A 15,131-nucleotide genomic window follows, 5' to 3' on the forward strand; every position below is an offset into this window, starting at 1 on the left:
CTTCAGTTCTTTAGCTTGTTTCTTTAAGGTCATTTGTTTCTCACTTATCAATTCAAGAAGTTCTTCTTTAGAGGGTCCATCCTTATCGGATTCATTATCATTTACATCGTTTTCCATAAATTTTGTCATAAGGCACTTGTGTGATGATGACTTACGTAAGAGCTTCTCTTGGAGGAGTGGATGGTGAAGCTCTCATTACTTGATCTTGAATATTCATATTCACTCACCTATCTTCCTATACTTTGCCACTTTCCTTTGTCTCCCTCTTGTTCTTGGTCTTCTTCTCCTTCTTGATATGACCAATTGTATTGACCAAATTGCTCATGAAGATTGAATGATCAATCTTAGTATTGATCCTCTTGAGGTCCTTCTCCAATCTTGATATGTGCTTGGTGATCTTAGAATCCATTTCTTCATCACTCGAGGTGTTTTGCCCATCTTATTTATCGCTCTCTTCATCTTCATCACCATCATCTTCGCTTGAGCTTGACTCTTGCTCTTATCTTCTCATCTTCTCTTTCATGTGTGGGCAATGAGCTTTCTTGCTTGTGAGGGCAAAGTTGTTAGCATCGAATGAGGATGAGTCTTCAACTTTCATGTTCATGGTCATCTCATGGGCGACGATCTTGCTGAGAACTTGGCTTAGATTCATCTTGCTAATATTGGATGAGGATGAGCCTTCAACTTTTATGTTCATGGTCATTTTATGGGCGGTAATCTTACCGAGAATTGGGCTTGAAGTCATCTTGCTAATGTTATTATTGTCGTAGATAATAGACATAATTAACTTGTACTTTGGAAGAAGAGCTTGAAATATTCTTCTCACTACTTTATCGTCTCTAATAGACGTCAAAGCTAGCTCATTGATATCTTTGATAAGAATATTCAAACGTGAGTACACGATATTAGCACTTTCATGGGGAAGTTATTTAATGCTATTGAGTTGAGAGACTAGCGTATAATATTTCTCATTACGCATATTATTTGTGCCTTCATATATTTCGATGAGATTAGTCTAAATATCATGAGCATTGATAAAAGAATAAACTCGATTAAATGACTCAATACTTAGAGATGATAAAATGATGCTCTTCGCTAAAGCAACAAATTGACTCTCCTTGTTTTCGACACGTTGCTTCATCCCCTGTTTGGTGACTCTCCAAATATCTAAATCTTTGGTTTGCAAATAACAAGTTATTAGAATCTTTCAATAGAGAAAGTGAGTACCGTCAAAATATGGAGCACTACCGGTATCCATCACTACCCCGGGCGTTACAACTCACTAGGCAGTGAAGCTAAACCGATCAAAATGAGAACACAGCTCAAATGCCACTTGAATTGGCGTATACTTGTGAAAGATGTGGACCTTTGCTCTGATACCAATTGAAAGGATCGATGACGTTCTAAGAGGGGGTGAATTATGACACTTCAAACTATTCGACTCAAAAAAAACTTCAAAAGATAAACATATATCAGTTTCTATCTAAATATGCTCTAGATTTATCTAATATGTCTACTCTACTAAGGTTCACAATCCATAGTCAATCCTAGCAATCTAGTCTATGAAGGTAAACATGTAAGGATAGATTGCAAGAAGTAAATACGAAAATGTAAATAAGGTAGAGATGGCAAACTCGACATAAGGAACTTTTATCTCGTGGTATCAATGCCATAAATATCACTCATAGTCCATGTTGGAGTAGCCACCTAGGCTATAGCTGCCGGAAGACAGCCGGTCACAACCCTTGAGCCACCTAAGTCTCAAGTTGGTTGAGCCACCAAACCATCAATTCAAGGCCTCAACACAAGCCTCTCTTCTATTCATTTGCCGCTATCTTCACGTCGGAGCTTGAGCCACCAAGGTAAGGGTCTTCGTGTCCCCGTACAAGAGTCTTTCCGCTGCTCCACATCAAGTCAAAGAGTCAATAAGCATGAGCCACTATGGCTCACGATACCGATGAGTCACCAAGACTCCAAGGTGCCGGTGTACCATTTGGTACAAGTTAGGATTATTTCTTGATCCTCTCTCTAGACAGCAACACATAGCAACAACTCTCTCTAGATCTATTAGCACTAATCACTTCCTAATCATATGCTTAATTGTCTTAGATGATCAATTTAAGCACTTAGTTGGCTCAGATGTCTTATCAAGTGTCTATGAGTTTCACAAAACTCCAGCACACTCAAATGACCGAGTGAGGGGTATTTATAGCCTCAACCCTGTGAACTAGTTGCTGCTCTAACGGCTCCAACAAACTGTGAACACTGGATGATCTGGTGTCAACAGCAATACCAACACCGGACCATTAGATATATACAACAGTACAAACTAACCGTTGAAACTCCACTCATATCCATTTCTAAACACCAGATATTCTGATGTAACCTTCAACTCCATCATCGGTCTATCCAATATGTAGACTTGAGCTTGACCGGGCCACTTCTCACTATGCATTAGTCAGGTGTGTATAACCCCTCTGATCACCGGATCATCCAGTGTGTACAACTTCTCACACCTCTGAAAATATTCTGAAAAAATCCTCCGATGAAGCCTCTAGTGTATTCTTCTCTTCATCATCGGACCATCCGGTGAGTTCAAAGCTCTTCTGCACTGAAAAACTTGCTCCTAGAAAATGCTCATGTGTGCACTTCTCCTTAACATCGAAACATCCGGTGTGTTGAACTGTAGAATCTCTTCTGACACAAAATGCTCTGGTGTGCACACTTGCTGAGCACCGGACTATCTGATGTACTCTTCTCCTTTTTCTCCTCCGAGCTGAAAAATACTTTGGCGTGTACAATAGCCAGAATATCGGATCATCCGGTGAAGTTATTTTTTCTAGGACTTCTTCAATTCAATCAATCTTGAGTTCAGCTTCAGTAGCTTCCTCATATATTATATCTATGAGATATACTAAATCATATACTTGACAAACATGTTGATCCTATTAACTATGTTCGCTACACTAAGTAAGCATTGATTCTGCAGGTCTAGGTTTTTTTATACCTAACCAATCTTGATCATTGGGTCCATACAGCATACTCCACTTAGCAAACCGATACTTCTTTTTGTATTGGTCATTTTGCCAAAAGAATCGAGGTATGTGATACTCCATTTTTTAGGATTCCTCTAGGGATTAGAAAAGATACATTGCTAGGCTGGTCAAAACTGAGTTAATTAATATTAACCTATCACCAATAGATAGATATTTTCTTTTCTAATTACTTAATTTATTCTCAAATCTTTCTTCAATTACTTTCCAATCCTTATTACATAGTTTTGTGTGGTGCATTGGGATGCTAGATATCTCAATGGGTAAGTTCTCATCTCACACCTAAACAACTACGAATATTGGACTCCACACTCATTTTGCATCCCCATAGCAAAATAGCTCACTCGTATGGAAGTTGATCTTGAGACCAGACAACTAATTGTTTAAATACACAAAGTATAAGCTTCATATTTTTGCGTGCTCGATACCATGTTCCATAAAGGTAACAGTATCATCTATACATTGTAAGATGAACAAACCATCTTCAATTAGATGTGGCATGAACCTTGTGATATGTCCATCCTCCTTAACTCTAGCAATAAGGGTTTCCAACATGTCAACCACTATGTTAAATAGTTGTAAGCCTTCTTCATTTGAAAATTTGGACCTACATGATCATTAATTTTTATCCCCACATTTCCTCCTTAGATGAAGGATTCAATCCAATTACACTAGAATGGTGGACAACATTTCATTATCAGAGTTTATTGGATAAAAGGCCGCATAGATTTATTGTAGGCTTTCTCAAAATCAAGTTTTGAGATGTGCTTACCTGCAGTGTTGGATAAAATGCCACTTAAACTTATCACGGGTTTTCTCAAAAAAATAGCATCACTATCCGTCTAGCCAGTGAACATCTCTGTCATGTCCCTGCCATTACCAAAGATGTGGTTACGTGCACTATAGGAGCGGACAACTCGACCTCAGCAATGTGTAGATCAGCCATGGAGAAATTCGCCGCCTATGCTTCCTGGATGAACTACGGCGTTGTAATGGATTCTTTGTCACTCTCATCATCATCCGATTATTCCCCTTCTGACAATCCCCAAAATTTGGAGCCACTCCAAGGTTTGACACCATGGCGCAATTTTGGTTTGCTTCCCAACTCCACCGCTATGGAGATGATATCTGGCATGCGCTTTTTCACCCTCCTGCATTCCTCATCGGTTCGATCCACATGAAATATGTCCTCCGACAAGCGATTGGAGGACTTTGCCTGTAGCGCCAGTGTCAGTCGTCGTCCCCTCATCACCGCTCTACGCCCTCTGGCCAACCTGGACAAATAAGACTTTATCTATTTTTTTCTCCTTTTGCTATTCCTTTTTTCCGTTTTTCGTTCACTGCAAGGAAGAAGAACACGTAACCCACACCATGCTCACACACACTTTTATGAGTTAAGAACAACTTACATAGCGCTAAAAGAACGGAACAAGATCAACGGTGGAAAGAAAGATCAACTCAGGGCTCTTCTTTTTTTTTTTTGGCGGGAGATCGACCCAGGGCTCTAAGTAAACTAAACTGTAACCAGTGGACTGTTGAAAACATGTTTCAAATAAAATAGAGAAAATGTTGAAATTTGTAACCTACGGATACTAAAAATATATAAACATAATAAACGGTTAGCATTTCCCTTATGAAAATGTTCTATAAGTCAAAATTGGATCCTACACTTTGCAGTTTGCACTCCCTACAATTCCGAATGGAAGCCCTTTTAAACTTGAGCGCATGGTGTCCCTCCCCGCCCCACCCCCCACCCCCCCCCCCCCCAAAAAAAACTTGTACGCATGAATTAACATAGTCGATATAGTGACCTTATTACTGCCTTGATCACTAGTCCACTACAGCAGCTGAACAGTCCATTTATTGGTTAGAAGAAACATTACGAGGAGCAGCATTTAAGCAAAGGTACGACAAAGAAGAAATGAATGAAAATCATACAGCGAATTATATGAAACAAATTGAAGGGGCTTAAACATCTTATATTTAGACCGGAGGGAGTGAAAATTGAAGTCACCTCACTCAAAGCTTTTTCCTCCATTTTGTACACTTCGCTCGGACTAGTTTATGGATGCTTGGCTAAAAGAAGCGCTGAAAGGGAGCATTATGAGTGCCATTTTAAGCCCTGAAACGGCGAAGGACTATTGAAACACCCAAGGGAAGACCCACTTCAAATTTCAACCACCAAAGAAACTATTCCACCGGCCTGTGATCTGTTCTTTTCTTCTGATTTCCAAAGACCAAAAGTCACCGATCAGCTACACGCACGCCGGCACGCGGGAGCTCTCTATATAAGCTCAAGCAAACCACCCCTCCTACACACACTTCTCATTCTCACGGTGCCCAAGCTACCATCAGCCAACAACAGCAGGTCAGCAGCATAGCTCGTGACTCGCGCCATCTCTGCTAGAGCCAGCCATGGCTAGAACGCTCGTTGAAGCGGCCGCCGGCTCGCCGAGCTCGCCGGAAGACTCCCTCAACTCGGACATGGTCCTCATCCTCGCCGGACTGCTCTGCGCGCTCGTCTGCATCCTCGGCCTCGGCCTCGTCGCGCGGTGCGCGTGCTCGCGGCGCTGGGCCACCGGGGGCCGGGCACCACAGGGTGCGGCAGGCGCGAACAAGGGCGTCAAGAAGGAGGTGCTGCGCTCGCTCCCGACTGTCACGTACATCTCCGACCGCAGCAAGGCGGCGGAGGAGGGGGCTGAGGCGGACGAGTGCGCCATCTGCCTCGCGGAGTTCGAGGACGGCCAGGACATGCGCGTGCTGCCGCAGTGCGGCCACGGGTTCCACGCCGCCTGCGTCGACACGTGGCTGCGCGCGCACTCCTCCTGCCCGTCGTGCCGGCGGGTGCTGGCCGTGGAGCAGCTGCCACCCGGTGAGCGGTGCCGCCGCTGCGGCGTGCGCCCTGGCATCAGCACGCTCTGGAAGGCGCCCTGCAGCGCCGAGGGGCCGGCGTTCTTGGCGTAGTGCTGTGCGCACTATAGACAAGAACTAACCAATGTGCAAGCTCATTGGTTAACCATTTTCTTTTCTTTTCTTGTTTAGCCTTGTAGGTTTCAAGGTTTCATTGTTGTTTAGGTGTGATCAGTGAGTAGTGACTAGCTGGGACCTGGGCTGGGAATGTGGAGCATTTGGGACAAGCATCAAGATATGTGTACCTGATTGATGGATAAAAAAAATGTCCTTGTAACTTTTTTGTAAATATGTGCAATGATATGAATCTTGAAGTCAGTTTCAATTGGGAGAATTCAGTGGTGATAAGTTGTCGTGGTTACCGAAGAGTATGTCTATTCAAGTCTCCATTCGTATCATGAGATTAACCGTTAATTCAGCTGTTCATCAGGAGTGCTCGCTTGAATTTGAGTTAGACCAACGTTGAAGAAAGACAGCAATCAGAATCTGTGCTGCAAGATTATAGAACGACAACTGCTCATCGCTGAGATATTTGGTTAACTTTATCTTCTTCCGTTGATTCCATCTAAAAGGTGTATTACCTGTTGTACATGGACCAACAGTTACTGTTTGTGTGGCCAGCCGGGTGTGCATTAGTTAACTTTTATGTTGCTAATTGAGGCGTTTTTTCAGTTTCTTATGTAATCACAACCATGTAACAACTGTTTTTCTTCTGCTACTTAAACGAAAGAGCAGTGATCCTGCTCATGGTAAAAAAAAAAAAAAAAAACAGTTATTGTTTGAAAATTTTGTGTCACCTCATCATTTCTTAGTTAAAATTATTAGAATTTTTACAAGGATGCTAAGGAACTGCAGCAGTGCTAAACAACGGAATTAGAATCTTTTTGGAAAGACCAACGGTATTAGAATGTTCGATGTAGAATACAAAGCAAAGGCTAGCAGGATGCCGAATCCTGTGAAATCTGTATCCGACCACGACCTCTCGATTCCAAAGGAGTCAACCACACTTGCAACCTCTCCTCCATGAGCCACAATCCGTTGAAGTGGCCCAGCGACCTAAGCAAGTGCACTATGCAAACATAACACACGCATGTGCACATGTCACTAGTTTAGCAGTTGGAAGAAGAGCAGCGAAGTGTGTAGCAAGCAAACAAAAAGGACCACACAAACACTCCGGCTACTTGCCAGCACTAGTTTTTGGGTCAACCAATTTCTGGGCACCTGTGTACCCTGGCAAGTCAAATCAGCGATCTAGTTTAAATGTTTAATGCGAAAGATACTATCTTCATTTTCGTTTTGCCATTAATCTTTTACTTCGGTAATTTTAATCTTACGTTTTTTTAAAAAAATGTATTTCTCACAATGCCAACAGGTTGTGTTGCGTGTATTGCTCTCTCTATGTCTCACAATGCCAGCAGCAGCTAAGGCAAAAGGAGGCGATTTTCATCGTTGATTCGAATAAACTGTTCAGACGCACTTGGGCTCGTGGGCTGTTTTGCTGGGCTTCAAATCAACTTCCACGTGGAGGAATTCAGCCGAACACTTTGAAACGCACCCGTGGGCTGCGGCCGTCCCATGAAACTGAATTCCGTCCGGTCTGGCGCCACCGTGCTTTCTCGCAACGGGGTAACCCAATTTTCCCTTGCGACGCGCGGGCCTGCAGCCAACGCGGCGCGCCGACTCGCCAAGACGCCAACACACCCGACCTCTCGCTACGACTACCGAGTTGCGAACTTGCGACTCGAGACTTGAGATCTGAGTCCGAGAGGCACATGAGTACAGGTTGTTTGCAGCGCCAGTGTAACATATGATAAAAATTATTATAAAATTTATAATAAAATCATGAGAAATCATGTCAGAAAACTAATGAAATAAATAAATTATTATATGTCACACGATAAATTGATTTTAAACTGCAAATACATTAAACCAATTATTTTCCGACCCCTACCCATGGCTCAGCCGCCGTGGGCACCCCTCATTCCCAGCGGCCTTCGAACGAACCACCACGACGATACTCTTTCAAGCTTCCTTGTCCAAGTTCCATTCAGCAATTTGGTGTACAGAAAGCCACGTCGGTGTCAGCTCATTGCATAGCAGGATAAATAATTAAAGGCCAAAACAGGCATTACATAAGCATAAGCCAACTTGCAAATTCCAATTTTTCATATCAAGATATCGAATATCCACAGTTACAGGTAGCGCGACTTTGGTGCTACGGTACGGACCAGCTCTAGATAACAAATTAGTGGAAAGGCAACGACTTGTATTAACATTTGCAACCCAAGTAAGGCATGACAATTTTTCATACATCCCCCCGAGGCAAAAATAGGAGTTAAACTAGAGGACCCTGAAGTCCTGAAACACACACTCCCGCCTACAATGCTACAACTGATAGCAAACAAAGATTGCAGTCTGAGTCCGTAGATGGGATTGAAAGAAGCTCTCAACAGTCTGTACTTCTTGGATGTTCAGACTTCAGAGTGCACCAGGTGCGTCTCTCATGCTTATGTTCAAGCTGTTTCTCATTGTTCTTCTCCCAATTCCCATATTGCCCTTTGTCATCATGGCAACAAATTCCCCATAATCGATGCGGCCATCCTGATAAATAAGAACAGAATAAGGGCAATCACTGTCATACACTGTCACAAAAAGATCACTGGTACAAGGTGACGTAGCTAGTCATGCATAATGCGATGGTCCATACGGTCGTTAACATTTTGACTTAATAATATTACTGAAGAAACACCACAAACATCAATGGGAAAGGGAGTTTATAGGTTCTGCAATAGTAAACATATACATCTTCAGGTTCCATATATATCAGCAAGCATTCAGACCAAATTTGTCCTGATACAGAAGGCAATGCAGTTTCAGGTATTACCCTCTTGTGCAAGGATGGCTACAAATGCAACACCTTTTCTTCAATTAAAAAGATAAGCAAATTAGATTCTGTTCGTCCTTCGTGCATGAGTTAACTAGAATATAAATCCAAACTAACACAATGTTAATATATGAAAACCGGTACAAGCATCAATGTACTTACATTATCCTGATCAACTTCTTTAATGACGTCATCAAGAAAAGCAGCTGGCATGTTATGCTCTTTACAGGCTTGCTGAAGCTCATCCACCGTAATGTAACCACTGCCATCTTTGTCAAAATATGAAAAGGCTGCCACCAGATGTTCCTCCCGCTCTAGTTTATTGAGGTGCAATGTAGCAGCAATGAATTCTATATAATCAATGGTCCCACTGTTGTCTATATCCGCCTAAATGATTCAAATAAAACAAAAGGTGTAAGCAGTTGCCATGTAGGTTACTTTGTTTATTACTGTTTAAGACTAATTCTAAAAATTAATTTCAGGATGGTAACTCCCCACCAAGATTCATTAAAAAAAGAGAAAGAACTAATTCTTTAATTCCTATATCATAATACATATCCCCAATATGGAAGAGACCGTAAGTTGATTTAGGAGGACATGCAAAATCAAAATGGCGTTTATGGACTTTCAGTAGTAACATATAAGCAAATTTTCATTAGAAATAAAATCATGAGTAAATATCACAAAACTACACTTTTGGGGGGTAAACCATCACAAAACTACAATTTATAGTATCAATTTCACAAAACCACACTTATTTTGGGTTATGTATCACAGAACTACACTTTTTGTTTCTATTTCACAGAACTACACTTCTTTTGCAACAAATTTTCACAGAACTACACTTGGAGAGATTATGGTCCACATGGCATACTCACATGGGTCCAGGTTGTTCAGCCTAACAAAAGTATGGTTTTGAAAATTTGTTGCAAAGAAAGTGTAGTCTTGTGAAATGTAAAAAAAAAAAAAGTGCAATTCCATGATAACTTACCCAAAAAGAAGTGTAGTTTTGTGACATAGGAACAAAAAAGTGTAGTTTTGTGATAGTTTACCCGAAAGAAGTTAGTTTTGTGATAGTTTACCCGGAAGAAGTGTAGTTTTGTGATATTTGCTCTAAAATCATTGATGTTTCAAGGAAGTTATGGCTGTGGAATGCCCAAAACATGTAACTTTGTGAGTTGGGAACATCACAGAACATCACAAATGAAAATGAGAGAAACTTTATCCAACTCAAAAATTCTGGAATATATCAGTTAGATGTATTAGTTTTGTGTCAAGAAAGATCTTAATATCCAAAACATTCCTGGCTCTGGGAAATATAGGGACCATCTTATCACTAAGAAGGCAGAACAATATCATGGCATATCAGATTTCCTAATCCTACTCGCAGGCAATGTTTTCACTCAAATGAATAAAGTTGCAAATCCAAGAATACTGATCATAAATCTGCATTGCAAGATTAGGGCCTTAGTGCACATGTGCAAGAAAAGCCCACTGGCTGAAGCTCAAGGGTAAGGCCCTTTTCTGTCAACAAAAGCCACCCACATAGCAGATCCAAAACCTAAAGAAAGTCCTAACTGGTTAATCGATCTTCAACCAACTTACTGCCTCCATAAGATCACGAATTTCAGTATCCTTTAGTGTGGAACCATATTTTTTCAATCCTTCTTTCAGCTCATCATATGTAATTGCGCCGCTGTTATCTGTGTCCATTGCCTTGAACATTTCCTTCAGTCCTGCAATCTCCTCCTCCGAAAGGCTCTCAGCAATTACCTGGTAGAACAATTACAAATCCTCTATTAACACAAAACTCGATGCAGGTGTTCCAATACAATGCATCAAAATAAGAACAATGCCACCATATGAATAAACAACAACAACAACAACAACAAAGCCTTTCAGTCCCAAACAAGTTGGGGTAGTGCCAGTAGCAGAAATACTAGTAATCTTAGTTCAATACCATAAATACTGGTAATCTTAGGTAATGCAAGTAGACCAGTTACAGATAAGAGAATCCAGTTGATTTTATAAACCATTAATCATGTCAATCAGAGTAATGAGAAGTACTGGTCATGTAATGCAGTGGAAATACTAAACTTCACAAGACAGTTCTTATAATAGAATAGAAAACAATAGGCAGGAATAAAACTCAGCAAATATAAAGCAAACAGAAGGAACTTCATTGCTGTGCAGGATGAAGTATTGTACGAAAATAACTATACAATCCACCTAAAGGAAAATAAATGCACTTACCTGCAAAGCCATCTTCTTTAACTTATTCATTGCTGAGAATTGCTTAATGCGAGAAAGGACAGCTGGATCAAGAGGCCGATCAGGAGCAACTCCATGGTCACAAATCCATGGATGACCTGAACAAAAAAGTTGTGCTTTGATATCCAAACAATTGTACATGTGGTGCAGATTTTTTCTTTTCGAGCAATCATGTGGTGCAGATTTTTTCTTTTCGAGCAATCATGTGGTGCAGATATTAATATTAGGCATTAAAAAGGATGGGTGCATAATCATTTTGTTCACAATTTCAAGTAACCATGATTAGCATATACCTGTATCTGCACCAAAGAAAAGTACGCCAGAACAGTATGTTCAACAAACCAACAAAATTAATGGAGAAAAGGGAAGAGAAAAGCTCTGTACAGGTGAAACTAACATAGAACTTCATGTGCTGTTAGGCGCTCTGCTGGGAGAGGATTCAACATTCTTCTAATAAGATCCTTTGCGCTATCAGAGATCAAAGGCCAGGGATCTGAATCGAAATCAATGAAACCTTTTAAAACAGCATCAAATATTCCTTGCTGGGTCTCTGCAACAAGTACATTCAGAAATCAGTCTAGAAGATTAAACGATACTCTATCCAATAAAAAAAATAACTCTGACAATCCAGAGTCAATGAAATGCCAATATATTGGGTCAAAATCATTATAGGGCTCTTTTTTATTGTGACTGGAGGGACCACACATGAGCAACAAAATTCACTAAAGATAGAAGAAAATAAAAGATGGCGTTGTACCTGCCCAAAATGGTGGTACACCACTTAGCAGTATGTAAAGAATTACTCCAGCTGTCCACACATCAGCTTCAGGTCCATAGCGTTTGCGCAGCACTTCTGGAGCTACATAGTAAGGGCTTCCCACAACATCGGTAAAAATTTGACCTAAAAAGAAATAAACAACAAAAGGGAAACAAGGTTGGATGTGCATCATTGAAATGAAAACATCAACATCCTCATCAAATGAACACATTCACTCAAGGGTAGAAGCAAAAAAAAGTTTTAGATATAACTGATCGGGAGTATTCGTTCAAAAAATATATAACTGATTGGGACAGAAACTCAGATAATGTCTTGAGGAAAAGAATGAATGGATGGTCATTTGAACATCAGTCCTGATGAACTTGAAATAATACGCTGAACTAAGACAAGTAATTGTAACTTTTTCCCTTTCCATGCTATCTTGAATAATGTGTTGCCAGTAACCTCAGTCATAAAAATGTCATGATTATTCTGGAATAGTAAAAGGAAGGTGGTATTGAGTAACAAACCAATGCATAACAAATCATTATGTAAGTGTCAACATGCAGTAATGATCGCAATGCATAACAAATCATTTCTTCAGAGTTGCAATGACATAATTGATTCTTGAAATTAGCATGGATATAAACTTAGAACACAGCATTTCCTTCAACGATAGTGTTACTCCCAAATGGAACCTCCCATGTTCTATCCTGTCAGCATAAATAAAGCATTTTTTTTTCTTGAATACGCTGGAGAGATGTGCATCTTTGTATTAAGAAAAAGACATCGAGTCTTACACAGCTACCTTGTAAGGTCAGGAACAGCATCAAACTAGCACATCGGCTTTATATACGCGCTAATACGAATCTAATATGTATAGCACAATTTCAATTCAATGCAAACAGTTTTCACCAGTTAGCGTCAAGGCAAAGCTAGCATGAGAGCACTACAGCCAGCAGTGACTAACCAGGCTTGAAGAACACCGAGAGGCCGAAGTCGATGGCCTTGAGCGACATATCATCATCCTTGTTCGCGAGCAAGAAGTTCTCGGGCTTGAGATCCCTGTGAATGACTCCTAACGAGTGGCACGCCTCAACGACACCTACAATGATGCGCGTGAGCTCCGCCGCCTTTCGCTCGCTGTAATGCCCGCGCTGTATAATACGGTCGAACAGCTCGCCGCCCGCGCAAAGCTCCATGACGATGTGGACGTACTGCTGGTCCTCGTAGGCGCCCTTGATGGCGACGACGTTCCGGTGTCCCGCGAGGTGGTGCATGATCTGGATCTCGCGGCGCACATCCTCGACGTCCTCCCTGGTGATGAGCTTGCGCTTGGCGATGGACTTGCAAGCGTAGTCCACCCCCGTGGCGAGGTCCGTGCACAGGTAGGTGGTGCCGAACTGCCCCTGCCCGAGTTTGTGGCCGAGCGCGTAGTGGTCGCGGAGGCTCGAGGTGGGGTGGCCGAGCACGTTGGCCGTGAGCTCCGCGGGGGCCGGCGCCCCGCGCCGCATGCCTGGGGCGGGGGGCGGGGCGGCCGCGGCCGCCTCGCCCGGGCGCGAGGCCCGCTTCCCGTTCCTGTGCGGCGCGGCCTCGTCGGCGGCGGCGGAGGTGGCGACCGGGGTGTACCCCGCCGCGTCGTGGCGCTGTGACGGGCCGCCGCGGAAGCTGGAGAAGTACTTGGATCTCAGCGTGACGCCGCACGTGTTGCCCATCACGCCCTGGGCACGGGCGCGGCGCGAGGGCGAGGGCGAGGCGATCCCTCTCGCATCTACCCCCAGCCTCTCGCGGGGGTTTAGGGGAAATCGCGTGCGGCCTAGTTATGATTGGAAGTGGTGATGGGTGAAGCGGAATTCGAGTTGGAGGATTGGAAGTGAGCGGAAGCGATCGGGGGAAGGAGCGCGGCGTGGGAGAGAGGAGGATTCGCCGTCACGCTTCGAGGAAAGTGAAGCGAAGGCTGCTTGCTCTGCTGCGGTCGCGCTGCTTCTCTCTGGCTCTGCGGCTCTGCTCCTGTTTGGTCGGGACAGGATATCCTATTGGCAGTGTCAGCACGCTGCTTCCGGCGAGCGATGCAAATATCTAGTGATGCAGGAAAGGTTGGTCGATTCTTTCGTTCCTCGCATCATAAACGTTTCTGGGTTACTGGTTTCTGCTGTTGTTTAGGTCCCTGATTTTTGAAGTAAAGCGGTAAACAGATTTAGGATCTTTATATAGATATATTGTTTTTATTTTAAATTAAAAATAACATTTAAATTATTTTATTTTATTCTATAAACTTTAAATCCTGCGTTAAGAACTGGAGCCTACTCTGGCTGATCCGCCACTTGATCCAGCATCGCGGTAGAGTCGAGTTCAACTGGCCAGTATGATACTATGATCCGCGGCGGAGGACCACGGACGCAGTGGGCAGCGTGCGGCGGCGGGGGATCAGGGGCGCTCGTGCGGGTGGGTGCCGGTGCGCCCACGCTTGTCTCCTTTCCCGCGCGCTTCGGCGATTCACTTGCAGTTTTGTTCTCGCTGCCATGCGGTGCCGCACGGAAATGGACCCCGAGCGACAGCCAGTGAAGCTTGTTAGCTGAGTGCTGCTAGCTAATGTTACCTGGTCCATGGACGTTTTAGGCGTTCGAGGCCAATAGCAGCCATTGCTACCTCCGATCCCAAATATAAATTTAATATCGACATGGTTTTTAATATAATGTTTTAATTAATAATATAGATTATTTTAAAATAGAAAGATATATGTATTATGAGAGTATTTTCATGATGAATCTAATAATATCAAACTTGTGTTATCAATCTATGTGATTGTTTAACCATTGATGGTCAAAAGCTAAAACTAAAAAGTTCAACTTTACACAAACCTAAATAGACTTATTTAAAATCCAACGGAGTAGTACCGTGCGTGTCCGCGAGTTCAAAGTGGAGTAGAAATGAAACGATGTACACGGAGAAAGAGGCAGTGTGGTGGAGAGGAAAGGCGAAAACGAAGCGGAGAAAAGTGTGTCTCGGTGCATGAATTTCAACAGCGCACACGCTACAGACGCGACTGTGGAAAAGTTGATCAGTTGGAAACTTGGAATGTTGGAAAGGCTGTAGTCATCACCGGATCACATCTGTTTTGACACGGGGCTTATCAGTTATCGTTGCTTTTCTGGTGCACGAGTGCTTTGGAGCACGGATTTCAGCTCCTATCGCTAATGTGTCATCAAAACCGTTACCAGTTAAAAATCGATTCGATTAAGAGGCGCGTTAGTGT

At 42.7% G+C, this 15,131-nt stretch overlaps 2 protein-coding genes across 2 annotated transcripts; one reads left to right on the top strand and one right to left on the bottom strand.

Annotated features, from left to right (window-relative positions):
• Positions 1–5,389: 5,389 nt before the first annotated feature.
• On the top strand, positions 5,390–6,297 carry LOC133921516 (RING-H2 finger protein ATL8-like). The gene has a single exon (XM_062366431.1). The coding sequence runs from the start codon at positions 5,469–5,471 to the stop codon at positions 6,015–6,017; it is 549 nt and encodes a 182-aa protein (XP_062222415.1). The 5' UTR covers positions 5,390–5,468; the 3' UTR covers positions 6,018–6,297.
• A 1,799-nt stretch (positions 6,298–8,096) lies between these two features.
• On the bottom strand, positions 8,097–13,938 carry LOC133921515 (calcium-dependent protein kinase 5). The gene is made up of 7 exons (XM_062366429.1): positions 12,846–13,938; positions 11,876–12,019; positions 11,516–11,668; positions 11,101–11,216; positions 10,453–10,620; positions 9,010–9,234; positions 8,097–8,564 (listed from the first exon to the last, which is right to left on the bottom strand). The coding sequence occupies exons 1-7, from the start codon at positions 13,588–13,590 to the stop codon at positions 8,442–8,444; spliced, it is 1,674 nt and encodes a 557-aa protein (XP_062222413.1). The 5' UTR covers positions 13,591–13,938; the 3' UTR covers positions 8,097–8,441.
• Between the last annotated feature and the right edge of the window lie 1,193 nt (positions 13,939–15,131).

Source organism: Phragmites australis, chromosome 6 (assembly GCF_958298935.1).
Source record: "Phragmites australis chromosome 6, lpPhrAust1.1, whole genome shotgun sequence".
Taxonomy (NCBI): domain Eukaryota; kingdom Viridiplantae; phylum Streptophyta; class Magnoliopsida; order Poales; family Poaceae; genus Phragmites; species Phragmites australis.